Source organism: Photinus pyralis, unplaced genomic scaffold (genome assembly GCF_008802855.1).
Source record: "Photinus pyralis isolate 1611_PpyrPB1 unplaced genomic scaffold, Ppyr1.3 Ppyr1.4_LG5, whole genome shotgun sequence".
NCBI classification, from domain to species: Eukaryota; Metazoa; Arthropoda; class Insecta; order Coleoptera; family Lampyridae; genus Photinus; species Photinus pyralis.
Genome location: NW_022170596.1, coordinates 30668802 through 30690447, shown reverse-complemented (window position 1 = coordinate 30690447; position 21646 = coordinate 30668802). Strand labels below are relative to the sequence as shown.

General features: G+C 35.3%; 1 protein-coding gene across 1 annotated transcript in view; it reads right to left on the bottom strand.

The window, feature by feature from the left end:
• The window catches only part of LOC116170678 (laminin subunit alpha-1-like), an 83304-nt gene that overhangs the window by 19646 nt on the left and 42012 nt on the right, over nucleotides 1-21646 (bottom strand). Inside the window, exon 2 of the mRNA XM_031487182.1 lies at nucleotides 20405-20739. Coding sequence (XP_031343042.1) covers nucleotides 20405-20739 — 335 coding nt within the window. The remainder of the gene's footprint in view (nucleotides 1-20404; nucleotides 20740-21646) is intronic.

The window sequence follows — 21646 nt, the reverse complement described above, 5'->3', positions numbered from 1 at the left end:
ACCAACCTTAAAAAGACATTTCGTCGTTTTTCTTTCGATGTCCAATAACTCTTTCCACTTTGATTTAAGCTTTTCTTTGAGAATATGTCTTTCGGGCGAAAGTATTTTCGCATAAGAAAATTTGTAAATCTCCACAAACATATATTTTTATGCCTTTCGCCCGTTCTATTTACTATTTATTGCCCAAATGTAAACCGTAATGCTTATTGCACTTTTTAGTGTACCTACGTTTGAATATTGCCGTAAATTCCTTATGGCAGACATAAAATTCACGACTCTACGGACTTTTCCAAGTGAATTGTGTATAAGGATCCATTTGCAAAATGCTTGCGATCAGATAATACGCTGTTGTCTTCTATATACAAAATTCTATCACATCCCCGGTTAATTAAATGATAATAATTAATTATAAAAGCTGCCACACAGAAAATGAATATGTGTCAAACAGCTGAAGCCGAGGCTGAAGCTGAGTAGGTACTTACTGAATTTTGCATAATTACCTAATTAATGCTGAAACGATAAATAATGTCTCATAGAGAACGAAAGATAAGTAGGATAAATAGAAAATGAGAATCCTTGGAAGATTTTGAGAATTCCCGAGCAATTTCAATAAATTCTGAAGCGAAGCCCACGCCCGCAAGCCATTTGCCTTTTGTTCAAAAACAAAGAGGGAACTCTTTTCTGAAAGTTTTCAAAATGTTCAGAACGTTCAACCTCGGAAAGTGCTAAAAAGTTCCTGGAAATCTCAATAATTTTTACAAAATCGTGAAAGATTCTTAAGTTCAACTTTTTGTTGTTGTTGACGTTTTTTCCTTTCTGTCTGAAGAGTATGTATGTATTTTTCGTACAAGTTCTCGCTGTAGTTAGTTTTGTTGGTGGAGTTTTTATTTAATAGTTCCTTATTCTTCCGCTAGAGACCAGATGTAGTTTCTGTTGTCATAAAATCTCCCTTTCCTTGACTTTTTGCGTGCGCAATCCCTGTACCGAAGAACATATTCGTTCGTGACTTGTGAGAAAGTAGAACACGGTGCCATATTTGCCGATATACTTCGTCATTACCTTTAATAAGGCTTTTAATGGCGGTGTGATCTTTTTGGTGAAGTTTTTCTCTAATGATTTGCGTTCTACGCTTCATTGACCTTACTGCGGGTTTTTTCTACAAGTGTTTAAGCCCTTGGGTATCACTGATTAAATGTGAAGTGAAAGTGAAGAGGTGAGAGCAAAATAACTAAATTTATAAGCACCAATAAATATCCCAAAAAGGCTGACAAAAAAATTGTCGAGTAACTAATGGCGTGTATGTTGTACAAGTAATGATCGAATCTCGTCTTTATACAAGGAGTGCGTGCGCCGAAAGAAATGAAAAAGAAAGAATCCGCTGCACGACCTCGGACGGCGAAACAAATAACTAAAGGTATAAGAAATCTAAAATACTGGAAATAAGGAACTATAGGTAAGAAATTTAATCTTTTAACTAGTGGATTACAAAGAAGATACCTAGATGGCGTAAGAATACCAAGTAAGGACAAGAATACTAAATATTCACTATGAGCGAAAAGAATTTAAATAAGAATACGAATCGACCAAATCGTTAATATCAATTGGCAAGAAAATAACGTTACAATATGCCTAATGTCCAAAATGCACACCCTCGGGACGAATTTTATTATACAAAAATAACGTTACAATATGCCTAATGTCCAAAATGCACACCCTCGGGACGAATTTTATTATACAAGTACAATAGGCACCCAAAGGGCCGAAAGGTCCTAAATGATATTACGGTGATTAAAGTATAATGTTAACCTGATTCACGGACTTATATATGTGATAAAAGTTTAAGAAAAAAGTGCGTTAGCTTCAAATACTTGAACAATTACTAATTTTTGAGGAATTTTACTATAATTACAATAATTAATTTTACCCAAAATCGTCCTGAAACCTTCATGCCTACTTTCTGTCACGAAACTTTAGTTTCCATGACAAAGGCTGAGCAGACTACGTTTCCTGCCGCTTGTCACTTTACTGACCGCACTTTACCGGCCGTATTTGTGACATTTCCAAACGTCTATAATGACTCCTGTCATCACTGACAGATTGATATTAATCAAAAGTTCTATATAAAAATTGAAATTCTATATTACAATACGATTTCGGGTAAAATTAAACACAAAACTCGTCCGTAAAATGACATTACCTGACTCGGAAATTGAAATACTCGGCCCCAAAGGGACCTCGCACTTCAATATTTCCTCGCCAGTAATGTACCATTTTCCTGACCTTTATGTAAATAACTATTGATAAGTGATACTAAGTAATTTGAAATACGGCAAACATTTTCTGTATGATTCCATTCGTGTGTAAAATTCAATTAGTTTTCCAATTGACTGATCGACTTGCAGTTGCTCCTTCGTGGAAGAGGACATTAACGTAATAAATAATAAATTTTTTTTCCCGAAGCAGTGCAATTCATGGTTCCATAGATATGGCCTGTGACCTTTATTAATGGGACACCCTGTACAGTATAGCTGTGCATTTTGGTAATGGTATCGTTCATTTACTTGAAATAACTGCAGCCCCAAAATGAGGCGGGGTAAAAAATTCTACTTTTCGATTGATGATTATGTTGCAATTAAATTATATTGTATTTGAAGTAAAATTAAATTTAAAGAAACTTCGTGCTCTGCTGTGAGTTTCCAAAAATTCTCAAGAAATCCAGCGGTTCACACCCAATCCCCCACGAACTCCTGGTTAAAATGGGTCAATATTCACTTGAGAGCCTCCGTTTCCAGGTTGAGTACACCGACAATTCATCATTTCGTTGTTATCCATGGAAAAAGTTCGTTTTACAGATATCTCGTTACGTAGAATAAGAATATTCGTATAATCGAATCTGTGTAGACTAAAAACGCGGCACAAAGTCAACTACAAATGTATAAGGATTTAGATATGGTGAAAATTGGTATTTCCAAATTGGAACTGCATATGCAGAAAGCTCAGACAAGCTGAATAAATTTTGCCGTAATTTACTGCTTTTATAAATTTTAAATTACAATTAAAGTCTGTCAAACTTTGAAAGTTTGTAGCTAGTTTGTCAATAATTGGGTATAATGAAATTAGTACAAGAAGTTGAACTTGAAGTTTAAAGTTGTGCTTTCCTACCCCTACACACTTCTTTGATTTAATTTCACGTATGAGCTTTCCTCAAAACTATTTCCTTTGCTTTCTCAGTTAATTAGAGATAATAAGTTTTGATAGAGTCTAAGTACAACATCAATGAAAATTGCAAGTTTATAGGGACCTTTAAATTGTTAGCATTAGCAATTTTGCTCAAAAGTGTCTTACTATTAAACATTACGTTCAAAAGAAGAAAATGTTTGTAAATGGGGTAGCCAATATTTAATATAATAATTTGCATAAATGAGCATAAATAAATTGTAAAATTGAAAAAGATGAAAATAATAATAAAAATGAGCATAGTACGTATAATATGTGGTTAGCTTTGGCGCGAGAAGAGGGTTTTCCGAGAACTTTTGAGGGGGGGGGGGGTGTAGAACAAACAGCACGAACAAATCTCGACACTCAGTAAATTACTTCTTGCCAATTAGCGAGTTGAATCGTTGATTTGAAAGGAGAATGTCCCAAAATATTTGACATATTTAGCTTTTTCTGCCATTTGGGCGGAATTTGTAAAACTCAGCCGGTCCCATTTCCAAAAATCTCATGAGAAGCTTTGGAAAATGGAAATCTAAAAAAACCATTTTGAGAATTTTCAGATTATACTTTAACCTTGTTCATTTTTCGGGACAGTTCGCTTCTAAACTTTGTTATTAATGATTATTATTAATTTTTGAACGGTTCGAATTCGAATTTACAACCCCCAACAGTAGGTTTAGGGGTTCCCAATTTAATTTAATATTTTACTAATGAGACCATGTTACAGGTGAAATCCCACAATTTGGAAGATTTTTCAAATTTCCTATCAAATGTTTAAAATGTACCTAAAGATGCATCTGTAAATTAATTTAAAAAAATAAACTGGATGGTCTTTCTATATCGATATCTAGTCTAGAAGTGTGTTTAAGAAAGTGGAAAATTGGCCAGATCGAGCAAGTAATTTTCTTCCTAATTATAATTGCAACTTACATCTGAGAGAATGGATAGAATCGTCAAATGTAGCGTGTGACGTAAAGGTGACTCTAGATTGAGAGGTAAACTCTATGGTGATGAACTAAGCAAAGACAAATTAGTCGGATTAGTTAATTAGCAACCTTCCCTTCTCTAACGCTATCTGCGCTTTGTAAAATTAAAACTTCTCCGGAGCTGAAACTATGCTACGAGGTAGATAGAAACGATAAGGAAACTTATTTAAATAATAGGATTCCCTTTTCGGACTCGTCTAAATCCTTGGCTTATTTATACAATTTTACGGTTGGTTAATTTCTGATTAAGATTGTCACATCAACATCCTCGCCACTGTAGGGCTCTCTCCCCATATTTTCTAAGGAAGGAAACGACGACAGCTCTTCTTTGGAACGCGGGCAGCACAAAGATTCAGTTTATAAAAGAGCTTTTGTCTGTCCCGTTTACTTGAAAAGGTTGAAATTGAAAAGGAACTACAAGATAATTGTTTTCTGTTATGGTCATACAATTTCTTGTTTCAGTTTAATTACAAACTTTGACCATAATAAGGAGAGAGCGTACGGTAGCGCGCTGCTTCCATTGTCTTAAGGCGTATATCTTGTAACAGCGTAATTGTAATTTATAGATCTTTATGGATTGTTAACTTGAATTTCCATATTTGTAAAACATTGAGCTATCCCTAAGTGCCATATGTACAACATGTTGTTGATATACAGGGTGCTCAGGTGGTACTTAGTGGGGAGTGCAAAAAGAGAAAGGTCAAATCAGACTTGGATCGATTTACATTTAGAAGATCGCCGCACTGTCCTTTTAAAAGCAGTTACGTTAATTAACTAAAATATTATCGAGGGAATTAACATAAAAAAGGCGTGGTGTTTAAGTAATAACATCAATGTAGATTATTCATTTGAGAGTACATCATAAAGCATTACCGCATTTCCATACAAAGTACACAGCTTAAACAATAACATTCCGACTGGTCACTTCTACGATAAATCTACCACCAACATGAAGCTCTTTGATAGCGAGTGACCGAAACTCAGGAACAACGTAAAACAGTTAAACGATCTACTAAGAAATATTATCGCCGAGATTTAACAATGAAAACCTGAAAAAGCGACGGTCGCACCCAAGATCCTTGTGGGGCGCCTTTTATTGAACAAATTTTCGTTTTCGTTTCGTAATAAATCATAAAATCGCATTAAAAGGGATTCGAATTTTAATAACGCTCTTAAAGGTAATTTATGGGGGCCGTAGGTTAGCGTAATTATTTTCGTGTCATATCGTCGACACCGTTGCACTTCTTATATAACCTGATTACAAGGGGCTACCGAATTTATGGCGTTCTGCTTTCATAATTCGCATAACAATAAATTAAATGCGGGACGTTTCGCTGATTAAATTCGAACCTGTTTGTGTAGATCGGCGCGGCGAGCTACCGCGGAAGAGGGAAATAAATTTTTGAACTGGGCGAAAACGTGTTAGAAGTCGCAAAGTTTAATTTCGCAATAAAAAGTTTTGTAAGCGAAGTCGCGGATTGCTTTAATTTTCTTTTAGCTTCTGTTGTGGTCGAGATAGCTCTATTGCGTTATTGACATTCTTTTCCAAATTATGGAGGATTCATTTTCTACATTTTCCACTTTGTAATTACCACTTCTATGTTCTATGGCTAATCCAATCATTGTTGATGATTGCTTAATGTTACGAAGATTCTCTCCCCCTTTACCTCATCTGAAATTTAGTTGACCCATTCGTCGGCCATAAGTACCTAATTAGTTATAATCCAAAATAAATGGGCTCATTTACAGATTTCTCAGCGTGCCATGGAAAACAAAAAACTCCCATGCAGTTTTTTTATGGTTTTTGTTTTGCATGGCACGTGATATTATTAATGTAGTTAAAAAAATTCGCAATTAGTAGCCTTGAAAATGTGGGCCCGAAAAAATCATTTTAAATAGTATCCTCGCCCGAATTCACAGATATCGTGTCATACTTAATTTGCCGATATTTATTGCAAACTTTAGGCAATTCGCCTTGAATGATGCTTACTTTATAGCAGAGCTTTATGTTGAATTGCGCTTCAGATAAAAAAGGTACTGAATTATTACCGAACGAAGAATCAATACAATGCTATTAAACCCAATCTCGATCTTGCTTTTATTTTGTAATGCTTGATATTGACACTGCGTACCTGTAATAGAATTTCAGGTAATTTTGAAAACGACGTCAGGGGGCAGGCCTAGATTGTGAAAAGGTCAACGAACGTTCAAAGGATTAGCTTCCTCCAAAAGCTCACCAGCCCTTTTACTAGCTAATCGAATAGGAACTGAAACATAATTGCCGATCGTATATTCTCTACAAATTTACAAATTAAACTATGGCAAAAATTGTATGTGAGAGGTATCGTATAATCATTGTATTTCTCGGGTGCAGATGGAAAGTTTTAACTTCATTTTCCAAGTTGAAAACGCTTGCTTTTGTGAACGAAGTTTTTGTGGAAGAAGTTTTGGTTACATGCAGGGATGAAGAGGCATGACAAATGCGACTTGATTGACAAGTGCTCTATTCCGGAATGAAATTTTCGTCAATTACCATAGCTTTGTGCTTCAGAAAACAATGCTCATTACGAGCCTGTTCGGAACGGGTTGCAATCGATTTTATCGCACAATGTATTCCGCGTGTAATAAAATATCCATTAGAAACGTCTTGTTGAAGTACACTTTGAAACGTAAATATACGCAGGCCGTGATTTATGTACCCCTTTCGCCGTCGGCGTTAAGGAAAACGAATGTTTTTCCATTGAAATTCTAAACACGCCATAAGCCACGTTCAAATACAATAATGAAAGTGGGCGCTAATATCAATTTGTTTACAATAACGAAAAGTATTTCATTTATTACAAGTTGCGTTTCAAGAGCTTTCATTTTGCTGTCCAAAAACGGATAAAGTAATAAATGGGCATATAATGCACCGCACCTTCGCGTTGGTTACATGAGGGTATGACCTAGATTGGTTTATGGGAATAATAAATGCATTGTAATATGCGTTTTATGTCAATTAATTATATTTAATTGACGCGAAATCACTGTATGCGATGTTAAATGCGGTTTGCGTTTCGCGCTTTTTTATTTATTGCATCACAGCACAACTTGAGTTATGTAGGATTCAGATTTTCCCATTACTGTACAAAACACAGTCTTCTTTAGGACACTTGCCATCAAGAAACATTACAGTTCTATTTTGCTATTGTAGATGTTGATGATCAAGCTGATAGTGCTACAGAAAACTACCCCTAACATCTTGACGAGCACCTCATCAGTAATTGATGGAGAGATGCATCCAGAAATTGATCTACAATAAGGAATTCGCGGTAGATGCAAAACCTACAGAAACAATTAAAAAAAGTAAATAGAGAAATTTAAAAATAACGTCCCACACTACCCTTATTCTCCGAGAACAAAAAGTTATTAAATTTAAATAAATTCAGGGGATCAGGTGATACTTTAAAACCCAAAAATTAGTCTGGAAGTGTTATTTATGTATTATACAGCTGCTAAAGCTACAAGATAAAAATATTTCAACTTTCCTAATAGATATTTTTTGGGCATATTTTTTTGCAAATGTAATACGGTGCGCAATGGAGAAATTATTGCAAGAGCTCTGCCAGACTCACCATTCCACATGCACTTATAGTAATAGTGTTGTTTTTTTACAATTTTAGCTTGGGCAAAACACCGAAATTACATGTATTTTTTATGCATGGTTGTTGGGTATTTTAGGAAAAAAGTAATTTTTCTACTTAACCACGAATCGTAGGCCCTCTAGCGGCAAAAACCTTGAAACTTGAATGAACGGTTCCATAAATATGGCCTGTGACCTTTATTAATGGGACACCCTGTACAAATTAATCAGTTAACGACACTCCATGCAAATTTGGGTTTACCTTCTGATTCTATGTCTACAAATTTACTTTATCCAAATGGTTTTGGATTCTGGGAGATAATTAAGAAATTACTCGAGTGTTTCTTATAGAGCCTTCTGAGAGACTCAATAAACACTTCGTTGTGTATTCTTCATAGATACATATTTAAATATCTCTCAAGGATTCTTTAAACTTCCTCAAAATTTTTTCCTCAACTCAAAAATTCATCAGATTTCCTTTCAAGTGACTTTAGTTACTGAAAGATATAAGTAAAAGCAAAAAAGATTCCACAAAAACTTTTTAATGATTCTTGAAAGCTTAATTCGAAATACTGAATTGTTTTTTATATTCCTTAGAGATCTTCGGTTCTAGGTTGAACCATCTCTCTTCAGGGAGCTTCGAGATTTTTAATGTAGATCCTTATAACAATATTTATTAATTCCCTAAAGTTATCCGTGTCTTTAACATTTTTTAGATTATTAAAGGTTTTTTATCACCCGCACGTTAGTTGGGGTAAATTTGTTGACGGAAATACATGTTTTGAAGCACTAGGAATCCGATTCAAACAAAACCACGCAGATGTCGGTCTGTCTGTACTCTCATTTCCGGTTAAACGGCTGAACCGATTGGAACCAAACTTGGTACACATATTCTTAGACATAAACGGAAGAACCGAAAAGCTTTTGGATAGAATCGCGCATGCGGAAGTGTGGGGGTGGTATCTGTACTAACCACAGCAAATTTTTTTACAAAACCCAAAATTCTTTGAGGAAAATATTGCGAAATCTGTTATAAAAAATTTGGAAACTGAGGCAATACTTGCAGAATCGTTTCAAAAATGATTGGAGAATTACTGTTTCTTTTTGGTTTTATTTTAAGGGGCGCTTTTTACTACCCGCACCTTAGAGGTATTACATTGGGGTAACAAATTCACCTCCCCCCCTTACGTTTTTTACGGAAATACACGTTTTGAAGCACCAGTAATCCGAATCAAACAAAACGTCACTGATGTCGGTCTGTCTGTACTCTCATTGCCGGCTAAACGGCTGAACCGATTAAAGCCAAATTTGTTATAATTATATTTTAGACATTAAAGGAAGAGCTGGATAGAATAGAATCGAGCATGCGCAAGTGTGTCAAATAAGTACCAAAAAACTGTCAATTTTTGACATTTTTCCATATTATGGCTAAACTATTGCATCCAAATTAACCATATTTGGTGCATATGTTCTATTCATTAAAAAATGTTAGAAATTAATTTTATCTTTCATGATGTTCTAATGAAAGGTCTCAACGAAAGGAACCGTTTTCTACTAACTAATTGCCCTTCTTTCTGTCCTCTTATCAAAATCTACTTATTTAAATAAGAGCTTAGCACTGTGTGCAAGTAACATTTCAAAATGATTTTTGTGTTGAAATCACTATATCAGAGATGTTAAAGACTTGGAAAAACAAAAATTTATAAAGTAGGTTTCTTGTTAAATTTTAAAATAAATATAAAAAAGAAGGAGAATCTTTGATCATAAAATAATATTAAGGAGCCTATTCTCTAAAGCGTAACGATGTCGTTACACAACGGTTATCGTTCGGCAACGACTTTCTCCATTCTGTATGTAATATAACATATAACAGTGATACTGAGTATAGCTGTCGGTTAAGATCAAATCACTACCATTACGATATCGTTTGTTAACGATAATATACAGAATAGACCCCTAAGTTAAATAGTCTGATCGAAAAAGTACGAATTGTTTTGGATTTTATGCACCAAAATTAATAAGAAAAAGCGTTTTCCCGAGAAATTTTGGTGCAGTCGATTTTTGGTAAAAAAGGAAGGTTATACACTGCCTTTTTTTGAGCCCGAAAAAAAAATTGTCTCAGATCGACCCGGAAAAAAATTTTCTTATAGAATGTGGCCTGTAGAATCCATAATTTCAAATAGTTCCAAGATTGGGCTACTAGTTCAAAAGTTACAGCCCTTTGAATTTTCTTTCGAAATTGGTTTCTAGTCTATAACATTTGATTGAGAAGTCTGATCGAAAAAGTACGAATTGTTTTGGATTTTACGCACCAAAATTAATACAAAAAAGTGTTTTCCAGAGAAATTTTGGTGCAGTCGATTTTTGGTAAAAAAGGAAGGTTATACACTGCCTTTTTTGAGCCCCCCAAAAAAAATTGTCTCAGATCGACCCGGAAAAAAAATTTCCTTATAGAATGTGGCCTGTAGAATCCATAATTTCAAACAGTTCCAAGATTGGGCTACTAGTTCAAAAGTTACGGCCCTTTGAATTTTTTTTTAAAATTGGTTTCTAGTCTATAACTTTTGATTGAGAAGTCTGATCGAAAAAGTACGAATTGTTTTTGATTCTACGCACCAAAATTAATTAGAAAAAGTGTTTTCCCGAGAAATTTTGATGCAGTCGACTTTTGGTAAAAAAGGAAGGTTGTACACTGCCTTTTTTTGAGGCCCTCAAAAAAAAATTGTCTCAGATCGACCCGGAAAAAAAATTTTCTTATACAATGTGGCCTGTAGAATCCATTATTTCAAACAGTTCCAAGATTGGGCTACTAGTTCAAAAGTTAGCGCCCTTTGAATTTTTTTTCAAAGTTGGTTTCTAGTCTATAACTTTAGATTGAGAAGTCTGATCGAAAAAGTACAAATTGTTTTGGTTTCTACCCACCAAAATTAATAAGAAAAAGTGTTTTCCCGAGAAATTTTGGTGCAGTCGATTTTTGGCAAAAAAAGAAAGTTATACACTGCCTTTTTTTGAGCCCCGAAAAAAAAATTGCCTCAAATCGACCCGGAAAAAAAATTTCCTTATAGAATGTGGCCTGTAGAATCCATCATTTCAAACAGTTCCAAGATTGGGCTACTAGTTCAAAAGTTACGGCCCTTTGAATTTTCTTTCGAAATTGGTTTCTAGTCTATAACTTTTGATTGAGAAGTCTAATCGAAAAAGTACGAATTGTTTTGGATTCTACGCACCAAAATTAATAAGAAAAAGTGTTTTCCCAAGAAATTTTGGTTCAGTCGATTTTTGGTAAAAAAGGAAGGTTATACACTGCCTTTTTTATTATTTGATAGGATATCCTGTCATTTTATGTTTTGTCCCTAATTGTGAACTATGGAATAGCACAGATGGGCCATAAAGAATTTTGTATCTGCCTTTATTAAGAGAGTTTATAATTTTGCGGCTCGTTTTGCGGTGTCTATCCGTCTGTCTGTCCGTCCGTCCGCCCGTTAGCACGATGTCTCGTAAACGAATGAGCCGATTACGATGAAATTTTGCAGGTGGATTCTTTATCAAATTTGTAGATCGGAGTTCCTGAATTTGCAATGTAGGCCAAAAAATAAAGAAGTCCCTTGTTACATCTCCGTTAGTTATGAATCGAATTGCATGAAATTCAATATGCGCATAGCTTTAGTCCAGGCTTTAGTCATATCAAACGCAATTCCAAAACTTGAGCCTAAACGGTCATTTATAAACCGAATTGCAAACTTTCTTATTTATGAAGGTATTTAAATGAAATATGGCCACTTGGAATAAAAGAAAATGTAGCGCCAGCTGCCAAATTTGGTTTTGTGCATGATTGTGCAGTGCCAACCTTCATATGCACTTTAAATAAAAGCAAAACTAACACCAGGTCAAAATTTGGTTTTGCACAAGCTATAGCCATATCCAGAAGCTCGTTTCTATATTTGTTTACACATTTATTTTTTCATGAAATATAGCTCACGGATTGGAAAATCACATTGCAGGTTGTCTCTTTTTTTTTAAATTAGCCGGAAACCCTTGTTGGAGTAAGTGGTGGAAGTGGATGTCTTACTTTAATTTTTGAGCTAGGCGTCGGGGCAAATTGCAAGGATGTGATATTTTCTCTATATAAAAAGAAAATCAAAACTACATGGGTGGGCAATTCGGTTTTGGATTATAACTAGCCGTTACAAGATATGGGTTACTTGGAAAATAAGAGTTTTAGCACGTCTGGATGGTTAACATCGGCAGGGGTTACGGCCTAAGTAGGACGTGGTGTAATTCAAACCAATTCGATCCTAACGGATGATAATAAGAACAATAAGAACGCAGTGGATTATTGCCATTCGATCGTGGTTACATTGTGTAATGTGGGCATGCATTGTTGCATCTGTTCAATATACAAATAAACGTGACTCCGGTTGCTTGTCCCGCGAGTATCCCACATAAATAAATATTTTGTGAGCTATAACTTCAACAACCTTTCCGCCCTTTGCATACAAACAAAAAAGAAATGAAATACCTGTTCCGTTCGCTTCGACCTGAGAAAATCTCTTCTAGGCAAATTTGTCTGTGGGGTACAGGCCGTAAAGTAATTCGCCTCTCTTGTTTGTAAGTCCCGAAAACCGTTTATTTCCAATTAATTTACTTCCATAAACATAATTACCCGAGAGTATATATGTACTCTAAAATGGTAATTATGTTATAAGTTTGATAGATAAATTAATGTTCATGTTGAGCTTAATATGTAATTAACACGATCGTTTCCGGCCGCGGTACAAATTAATCGAAAGGGCCTCTTCCCAATTTCTGTCATTAGCCGATTGTCGTTTGGAGATCGATGTCGATGTTAAAGTCTGGGACCACACACGATGCGTCGGCTCTCACTTTTGAATCGAGTAAGGTGCTGGTTTATTTGACTTTAGGTTTCCATTAACATTGATTTCATTTCGTGTTTCTAACACTCCGATTGTGTTAACTTATCAGAACATAGCGCCTCGGGTAGGTTTCTGTCTCACTAAACCATCATATATCAGAAATGTATTTGCGGCCTTCTTTACCATAAGTTTCTATAATGCCTGGAGTAATAATGTTCTCATTCCAATTCAGTTGAATTTTGCGTTTTTATAGAATCCTTTTGCACAGAGGGGGCCTGGTTTTTATGATAAATTGATCTTTTGTCACAAATGGTGAAAATTGGTACGATGACTCTTTTTCCGCAACTCAGGAGAAAATTGACCACATTTAGCTTGAAGTCCTCATCTCGCATTCGCTCAATAATATTCTCATGACGGTTTTTTTATTCAACATTTTTAGTGTCATAGATACAAACTTCAAGAATTCTGCAACCAGGTCTTGAAATGAACTAAATTTCCGGATATAGTAAAAGATTAAAGCTTTCGGACGCCATTTCGTTTGTAACTTTCTCTAATTAATAAATGAAATTATAAGGTAATCTACAAGACAAAGTACCTACGCGATTACAGCAATCATCGTGGAAAGTGGAAATTTATGTGGCAATAAATAAAAATCCCGCATTACACGCACCGTCAGACACCTCTAGGTAGGTATTTAAAGAAGCATCAAACAAAATGCTCAATAGATTAAATCAAGATTATCGAAGAACCGTTAAGTTTCCAGTATTTTTAGAAAAAAACGAAATGCACAATGCATCCAGCAACGTTACAAGGAGAGAGCGTCTCGACAAGAACGAGTCACTATAATCTTTCCGAGTTTATTACCATATTACAGAGTAATCGGCGCATTATAAGTAGTTTCGATTAAGGCAATTAGTAGGTGATAAGGCAAATGCATAAGTGGATTTATTGGGACAAGTTCGTCGGCTATAATAGAACAAGTATGTAGAAGGTGGATCGTAAGCGGGACAGGAATGTGTGGTAGTTTTTGGTGATTGATGGTAACAGACCGCGAAAATTACGCAGGGAGTTTTACTGGGACCGTTACTGTTCCCGATTTGTTCGGCTTCCTTTGATGTTACAGTTTCTTTGCATCTCAAGTACGCGAAGTGTTTATTACCGTGAGAAATGATCAAGATACGTTACGTGTGCTGTTTTCTGCAGAGGTTGTGTTCGAGATCTTACACTTTAGATTTGTTATGTTTACCTGCAATATAAAAAGCGACAGATTTATGTATGCTACTCTTCATTCTGACTTTGTGCGAAATGCACAGCTACTAAAAAATGGTTTTAAACCTCTAACTGGACAGGCTTTAGGAGGGGTAACTTTTGCACCCAATCCCAAACCTTTTTTCTGTACTTAATTAACACGTACCACCTTTCACCCAATGAATTACCAAAATACTGTACTCGGATCTAAATGAATCTTCCGTCATACTCGATTAACATTTGTTTATGATACAAAGAGGATTTTATTAAAAGCATAGAAGTCCATACCTACGCTTGGCTAAAAGTATCTAAATTACTGTGACCATTATAAAAATTCATAATTCAATTGCATTTTTTAACGAAAGCATTAGCAGCAATGTCTGTACCTGTAACGTCTTCATCGCAGTCATTTGACTCTAGGCAGTCTTGAAGGAGTAATGCTTTCTGTAGTATACACAAGCTTCTATATTATGATGAAGACAGTGATGGGTTTGAGACACCTTTTTTAACTTGTCGAGTGATAAACCGCCGCAATTGTCAGTCTATAACCGTCTTCTTTAAAGATATAACGAGTGAGATACATTTTTGAGTTTTTAACGTACCTAACTCTTGTTTTCTTTTACTGGTTCACTATCTCTATGATCAGTACGAAAATTTGATTACCTTAGCTAACATGAGGTTATAGAGAAAGACTCGGAGAAAGAATTATCAAGTCTTCCTTTGCGTGTGCGGACCATTCGCACTCGAAAAATTCGCTCCCGAATAATTCGCACTCGGATAATTCTGTAAATCTTTGGTTTATTAAAATTAAATATTTTTAAGTGGCTACTAGCGAAGCCACCGTAATTACGGTGGCTTCGCTACTAGACGATTGCCTTTACAGAATGTATGTAGTAGTGCACATCTTGGAAACATCTATTTCATGGAAAAATGTTTCAAATAATAGTTATTTGGTCTTTCATTTGCAACACATCGCGATTCTTAAGTATTTCCATTTCTTAAATATAATTACGCTGGTTTTTTTTTGAAGTTGTATGAAGAGTCTGATATAGTTAAATCCTGTAATTTAAGAACACATAATTTTTATCTACTGCGCTTTCGTTTTGAGAAAATAAGAATAGGTAACTGAAACGTCTTTTGTGGAGTACTTAAATACCAAATAGTTATACCTAGTTATAGTATATCTACAATATTATGTGTAATATTCGCTATTTTTGAGACGCTCAATATTAAAACAGAATCAGCATATAATACCGTTCACAAACAAAGTGATAAGTCTAAAGTTAAAAATATTTACAATATAAGATCAAGATGAAAATAAAAAAAGGAAGTAATTTTAACGCTCCCTTACATAAAGATTTCTTAATGAAAACACATAAAAATTGTTCTTTATTTCTTTAGTTGAAAAGGGTGACAAAGGAAATGAATTAAATTTATTTTAGACAAAACGAGTATGTATAAATGACAATAGAACAATGCATTTCATATATGGCACTAAATTTGGATAAGTAATTAAGATAATATTATAATTAAACGTAAATTTGAAAAGAGCCCGATAACACAAATTGCACTTCATAAAGAAACAATAAGAGAAATATCGTAATGACATCCTTTCTATTATTTCTGTAAGATGAATAGGGTTTATTACAAGGTAAAAGTAATTAGGTCCGAAAAATCAGGTTTAAAAGTACGTATGACCACAACTAATTAGAATTTATCTGAGCACGGGTTTTGATTTTGTGTATACTTATTTTTTAATTTTAAAAATTTTTATTTCTGGTGGTAGTGTCTTGGTGGTGTTCAGAAAAGGTAAGTTTCCAGTTTTCTTAGAACCAGTTTTACGTTTCTTTGACCACATATGGCTATATGTTGATTATTGCTGACTGAGTAAAATTACACTAACTGCTTATTTTTTTGCGTTATCTTTGCTACAACTATGATAGTGAATGAACTTAAAAGTTTCTTTTTGATTTTCTTACTCTTATTTATTTTATAGTTTGAAGATACATGGAAAAATTCTGGCAATTTTACAAGAGATTGTTAATAATCAAAACAGTAAAGCTTTTAAAAATCTTGAAACGTTTTAGGAACAGGTCGATATTGATGATTTTTTCTTTTAAATGTTTGTAATTATTAAGTACCTATATACTTCCTTTTTAATTTTTGTATGGTATCCCTAGTACTAAAGCAAAACCCTTAGCATTGGTAATTGCGCAACAAGGAAGATAGGACATCATTGGAAAGACTTTCCTTCTCTGAATTTGGTGAGACTATAATTTTTTAGATTTTATATTTTCGAAATATTTTAAAAGTAAGTTGAGGGCGCGCTGTTGTTTATGTCATTGGAAGGATGTCGGTCCGATCACTATGTAATAGAAGGTAATGCGATCGTGCGTCAAAATTATGCAGTTGCAAGGGGGATAAAAATAAGAGAAAACTTGTACCTGCAACGTCCAATGCGCTGGAAATGAAACAACTAAACCAAAAAAATTACATATCTGAATTCAGAGATGGGCGACTTTACCAACGATGCATCATTTTAAGATTTTAAGTTGCACTGTCAGCGAAGCGAGACAAAGACATTAGTGAGCAAGTTTTATTTTAGACACTGTTTCCTTCCATGATCAATTTAACGTGCCAAAGCGTTTTTTGAAAATTATTTTAATTTACAGAAATAGCTATTCATCGTTTTTAATGCACCACCGTATATTATTTAGCTTCGGAGAAATAACACCAAAATCTCCCCATAAAAATTGTTACAATAATAAATGGGTAGATTTTGGTGTTATTTCTCCGAAGCTTCTTAAGCACCCCATTGAGAGTCATGGATCTTCACAATTTCAGTATATTATTTAAATAATCGCCATATAATTTATAGCAAGATCAATTTTTTTACGATATTTATCAACATTTTTTGCTTTTTTCGTTACTTTACAGTTCTTATCTCTTTAATTTTACGGAAACTCTCAAGAATCTATTTGTTTTACGTTCAAATATGATTATAATTTACTTGAGATTCTTTTAAGACAATATATACGTATTTCGTTACGTGTCCTTTAAATGGACGACATCGAAGGTTAGAGAACTAGGAAACTTAACTTGCAGCTATTAACAAATAATAATTGTTAAAATTTTATTTAGACTTTTATCTTCCTATTGCAATATTATTTGTACGTGCTAAAAGGTTTCCAAATGAAAAAACCATGATTGTGAATTGGTACAATAAAACTGGGTAAATAGGTTTAAGAAATGTCAGGTGACTGCAGTTTTGCTGATAGACCGATACCCGCGTTTAGCAGCATCCGTCTACTTGTGAACATGAGTGCATGGACAATTTACATCACGGATAAGTGCCTTTTTACTTTTTTTTTTGTTTTTTTAAAATAAATTTTCATTCATGGTACCTTTAGCAAGTGTTCCAAGTTTAATACGGAGATTACAATAAAATAAGTACTAAATTCCAGATTTTGAGTGATATGGATGCTATTAAAGTGACCTAATATCTCTACTGCTTTGATATTATGGTCCATTCCATTTAAAAAGGTACATAGGATTGTACGTATGAATTCTTGCCTCATAAATACTATTAAAAAAATTATTCCTCTACAAATTGTATGGCTATTGTTTAACCAACATAAATATTTAAGTGCCACATTAAAATGCCAAAATCAAGGAAAACATCATCAAAAATGGATTTGTCCCTGAGGCTAAAAGTTGAAATTTGACTTATTACAAAAAGTTGATAATGGATATGAGATTTAGGCGGTGCAAACTATACGGGGCGCATAACAATGGAGTTCGATACAACGAAAAGGGGAAAGAGATACATAATCTATGAAGGATACATGTACCTCTTTGCTAAGAACCTTAAACTCCAAAACTGCTCATCATGGCTGTGTCGAGCGAGAAGAGCAAAGAAGGATCCATCGGCTCTTAGTTTAACATGCAATGGCAGGATCTGGGTCAACGATGACAAGGTCAGATTACCTAAACCGAGCACTGATTTTGGAAGTGCAGATGGTTTCCAGTTTCAAAGCCCTTAATTGGGTATTTTATTAGTTACGATAGCGTTTTTTTACCTTTTGACTTTTTTATACGTAAGTTTCATCGGTGCTTATACCGTCGTCTAATGTTAGTTTTTAGGTTCGGCCCTCCCTTGCAAAAAATTCAGTTTGTCAACCTCTTCAAATTTCAATTTTACTCTGGAACCAACCACGGACATGGTCGTTGGCCTTTCCAGTTTTACTGCCCTTTTAATTGTTTTCCATCTATTGTAAGTTTTATAGCTATATTCTCTCCTCAATTATCTCTACCATCTTGTAGATCACCTGAAGATGACCGTTGGTCGAAACATGTAGTGTATCACTTCGTTTTATTAAATTATATGGGAACGGTTTAGAGAACTTTTATTCAATATTAATAAATTATCCCATTTAGAGTTTGAACACAAAATGGACGTCACGATTCCAAATTATACCGTAATATTGAAAGAATCCAAATTTTAAATGTAGGTATACGTCTATTACATGCACAAAGTAATAAAACGTGATATTGGTGAGTAATATTGGAGATTTCAAACTCTGAGTTAATTTAATACTTCACAGCCGACTTTCTATGTTAAAAGTCAACCGTACACAAAATACCCTCTCAGGGGAGCGAAATTCTGGTGCGAATTGTCCTACAACCCTTCCTTTGTTAAGGGTACGGGCGCTACGTTCTTCCCCAAAAGCATTAGTGCTGTCACTAGCACAGGACCATACAGGATGACGTTTAACAAATTAGAGACAAGTGGAAATTTGGCAAGGTACTTTATTTTAAGGTATTAAATACCGTCTAAAACCCCAGCTCGGATGCGTTGAGCCCGTCACCCCAAAACCACCCCTAAGTGGCGTAAAATCTACCTTTTTTGAAATTTTGCTCAATAGTTGCTGAAATTTGCGCCACTGAACATCTAACAAATTTGACGTATACATATATGGTAGGCAATTTTCTTCTCTACAATTTTTCTCCCTTGATATCTTTTCTTAAAATGCTTAGTTTTGGAGTTATTCAGAAAAGTTTCAAAAAGGTAGATTTTATCCCACTTATGCCCGTTTGCACCGATAAATTTAAGGCTTAAAATCCATGGCCATGGATTTAAAGTTGCGCTTAAGCTAAGCTCCACTTAAATTTGTCGGTGCAAACGGCCATTAGGGGGTGATTTTAAGGTGACGGGCTCAACGCCTCGACGCTGGGGGGTTTTAGAGGGTGTTTAGACCCTTATAACAAAGCACCTTACTAAATTTCAGCTTGTCTCTAATTTGTTGAACGTTACCCATATACAACGGTGGATAGGTCCTGTGCTACACACTCCACAGGAAAGAATAACCGATACAACGAAATATCGAAGGATCCTCAGTATTACAATCACTTTTTTAACGACCATTGATCTTACATTTTATAGTTTACAAAAATACATCAAATTGTTGTCTTGGGCATTGAGATACTTAATGCTCTTAATGTCGTTCCCAATGATCTTGTTGACATGTTTTGATCAAAATCCATGTGGGAGAATTTAACATCTTTGAATCACACACACACGCAGTTATCAAATGTGCATGCGATGTACTCTTTCAGCATCAAGAGAATGCGTTTAAAACCTTTAACAACTCCAAATTCATGTGTAAAGAATAATTTTTGGTACATTTTGTTCTAAAACTTTCGACCTAGACCACAGACAAGACTTATAGTGAATTGTTACACATCAAAGAGTCATAGGGAATAATCCAGCGAAAGTCCGAACTCAATACCTGACCTAGGGAATAAAATATGTTCTATTAGCCCGCATTTACTATCAGTATACTCCACAAGAAAGAAAGATTCGTCTGTCCTTTCCGAAAAACTAATTATTATGAGAATCTGAACACATAGTACCGGGGGGTTTAGGAGGTCTGGAATACCCTCCCCCCTCCATAGAAAGATTTTATTACCTTTTGCCAAAAGTTAACAGGTTGTTAGGTGTAATAAAGAAAGAATTAACGAATCTGAAGTTTAGAATCTCGTGCAGGATCACGTATTTTGAAACTTGTCTTTCAACTTCCAAATTTTGAAATTTTGACACCTCAAATCTGCATTATTAACTTCCATTCCTTTAAAATTAGGTTTCAGGTTGAAATTTAAAGGTACCAACGCGTAATGTCCCTCAAAACTACATGCTAGGTTTCAAAATCGCGCCGTGCATTGTTTTTTTTAAGTAATCTTTAAACTCAAAAATTTGAGCTTCAAGATAAAATTTTCACACATCCAAAAAATTAGGTATGTCGGTATACGTATGGGAACTTTCAATGCGGCGTTCTGGTTGACCACAGTAGCCCCCAAGACTCAAGGAGAAGGCTTTCTTATACAAAATCTGAAAGCGTATAGCATGTCAACCATAATTAAAGCACCTCATGGTGCATGGAGTGTATGGTATTACTTACTTGCTTCAGGTCAAAGGTAATGGTGACATACTCGAACTCCGGCCCGTTGGACAACGCGGGACTCTGCCACCACCGATTGCTGCCGTCGATGACATTCTGAACGGAATGCTGCTTGGTGGTATCCTGACCAAGCTGGTCGCAGTACCCACACTTTCCCCTGCCGTTCTCGGCCAACCGGCAGAACTCCTCCCTGCCGACCTCCCCGCACGTCGCGTTCGCCGATACCGACGCCTTCGTCGCCAAATTAAAAACGGACGGCCACAGTCCCCCGTTTTCCAAAGTCTGCGAGTCGCTCTTGTAATTCTGCCCGATACCTTGCAGCAGATACTTCAGACCTGCAAGTAAAAATGTCGACTTTTAATAAACGCCGAACGCAAAAATTTATTGGCGCGATAAAGAAAATTCGCGTCCGCATCATTAAATTCCATGGTCGGACTTGTACGGGCGCGATTGGAAATTTTTAGGATCAATATGACCTGTCTGGCATTTAATAGAGCAAAGTTCTCGAGGGTATTACCGTTCCAATTTTCAGTATCATGAAAAACTTTCAGAATTTAATTTCATTTGCGGTTGACAGAATTGCGTCTCCTGAGTACATCGCGATTGTTTTTTGGGACGCCCGAGGCTGCATTCGGCTTGTGGATGTAGAAAATTCGGCGACGCTATGTGCAGCCCCTTACTAGTCAAAGATACTAATACATGGAGTGGCTCTTCTGTGCGGATTTATTATATGTGAAAGGGCCGACAAAGTATTTTAATGCATATTTAATAAGCGGTATGTACTTAATTTCCGTTTTACGACCCTCTTCGAGAAGCCTTCCGTATTTTTATCGCTTACGTACAATACCTATTAATTTGACGATTGAGCATTAAGTTCGTTTGCTTTTAAACTTTACTGTTAGCCATACAAAATCATTAATGGCTAATGTCATATAAGTACCAACATGTTTCAAACAATGACAGATACAAACTCGCAAACAATTCCTCAATGTTTCATAACAGCGCTACAAGCAAAGAGCGGATAATCATAGTGTGTACTCAGCTGCAAGCTATTCATCAAAGTTCAAAGTGGACAAAATGGCCATTGAAATTGTGGTTGTAATCTCAAACTATTACTTCACTACCGAACTTTGTACAATTCAATTTCATTCAAGGGACTGTTACATATTATAAATCACCAGGTGATGAAAAATTCCACTCTTGATACTCCAAGTAAAGAAGGCAGGCTTCCAGAGGACTGTA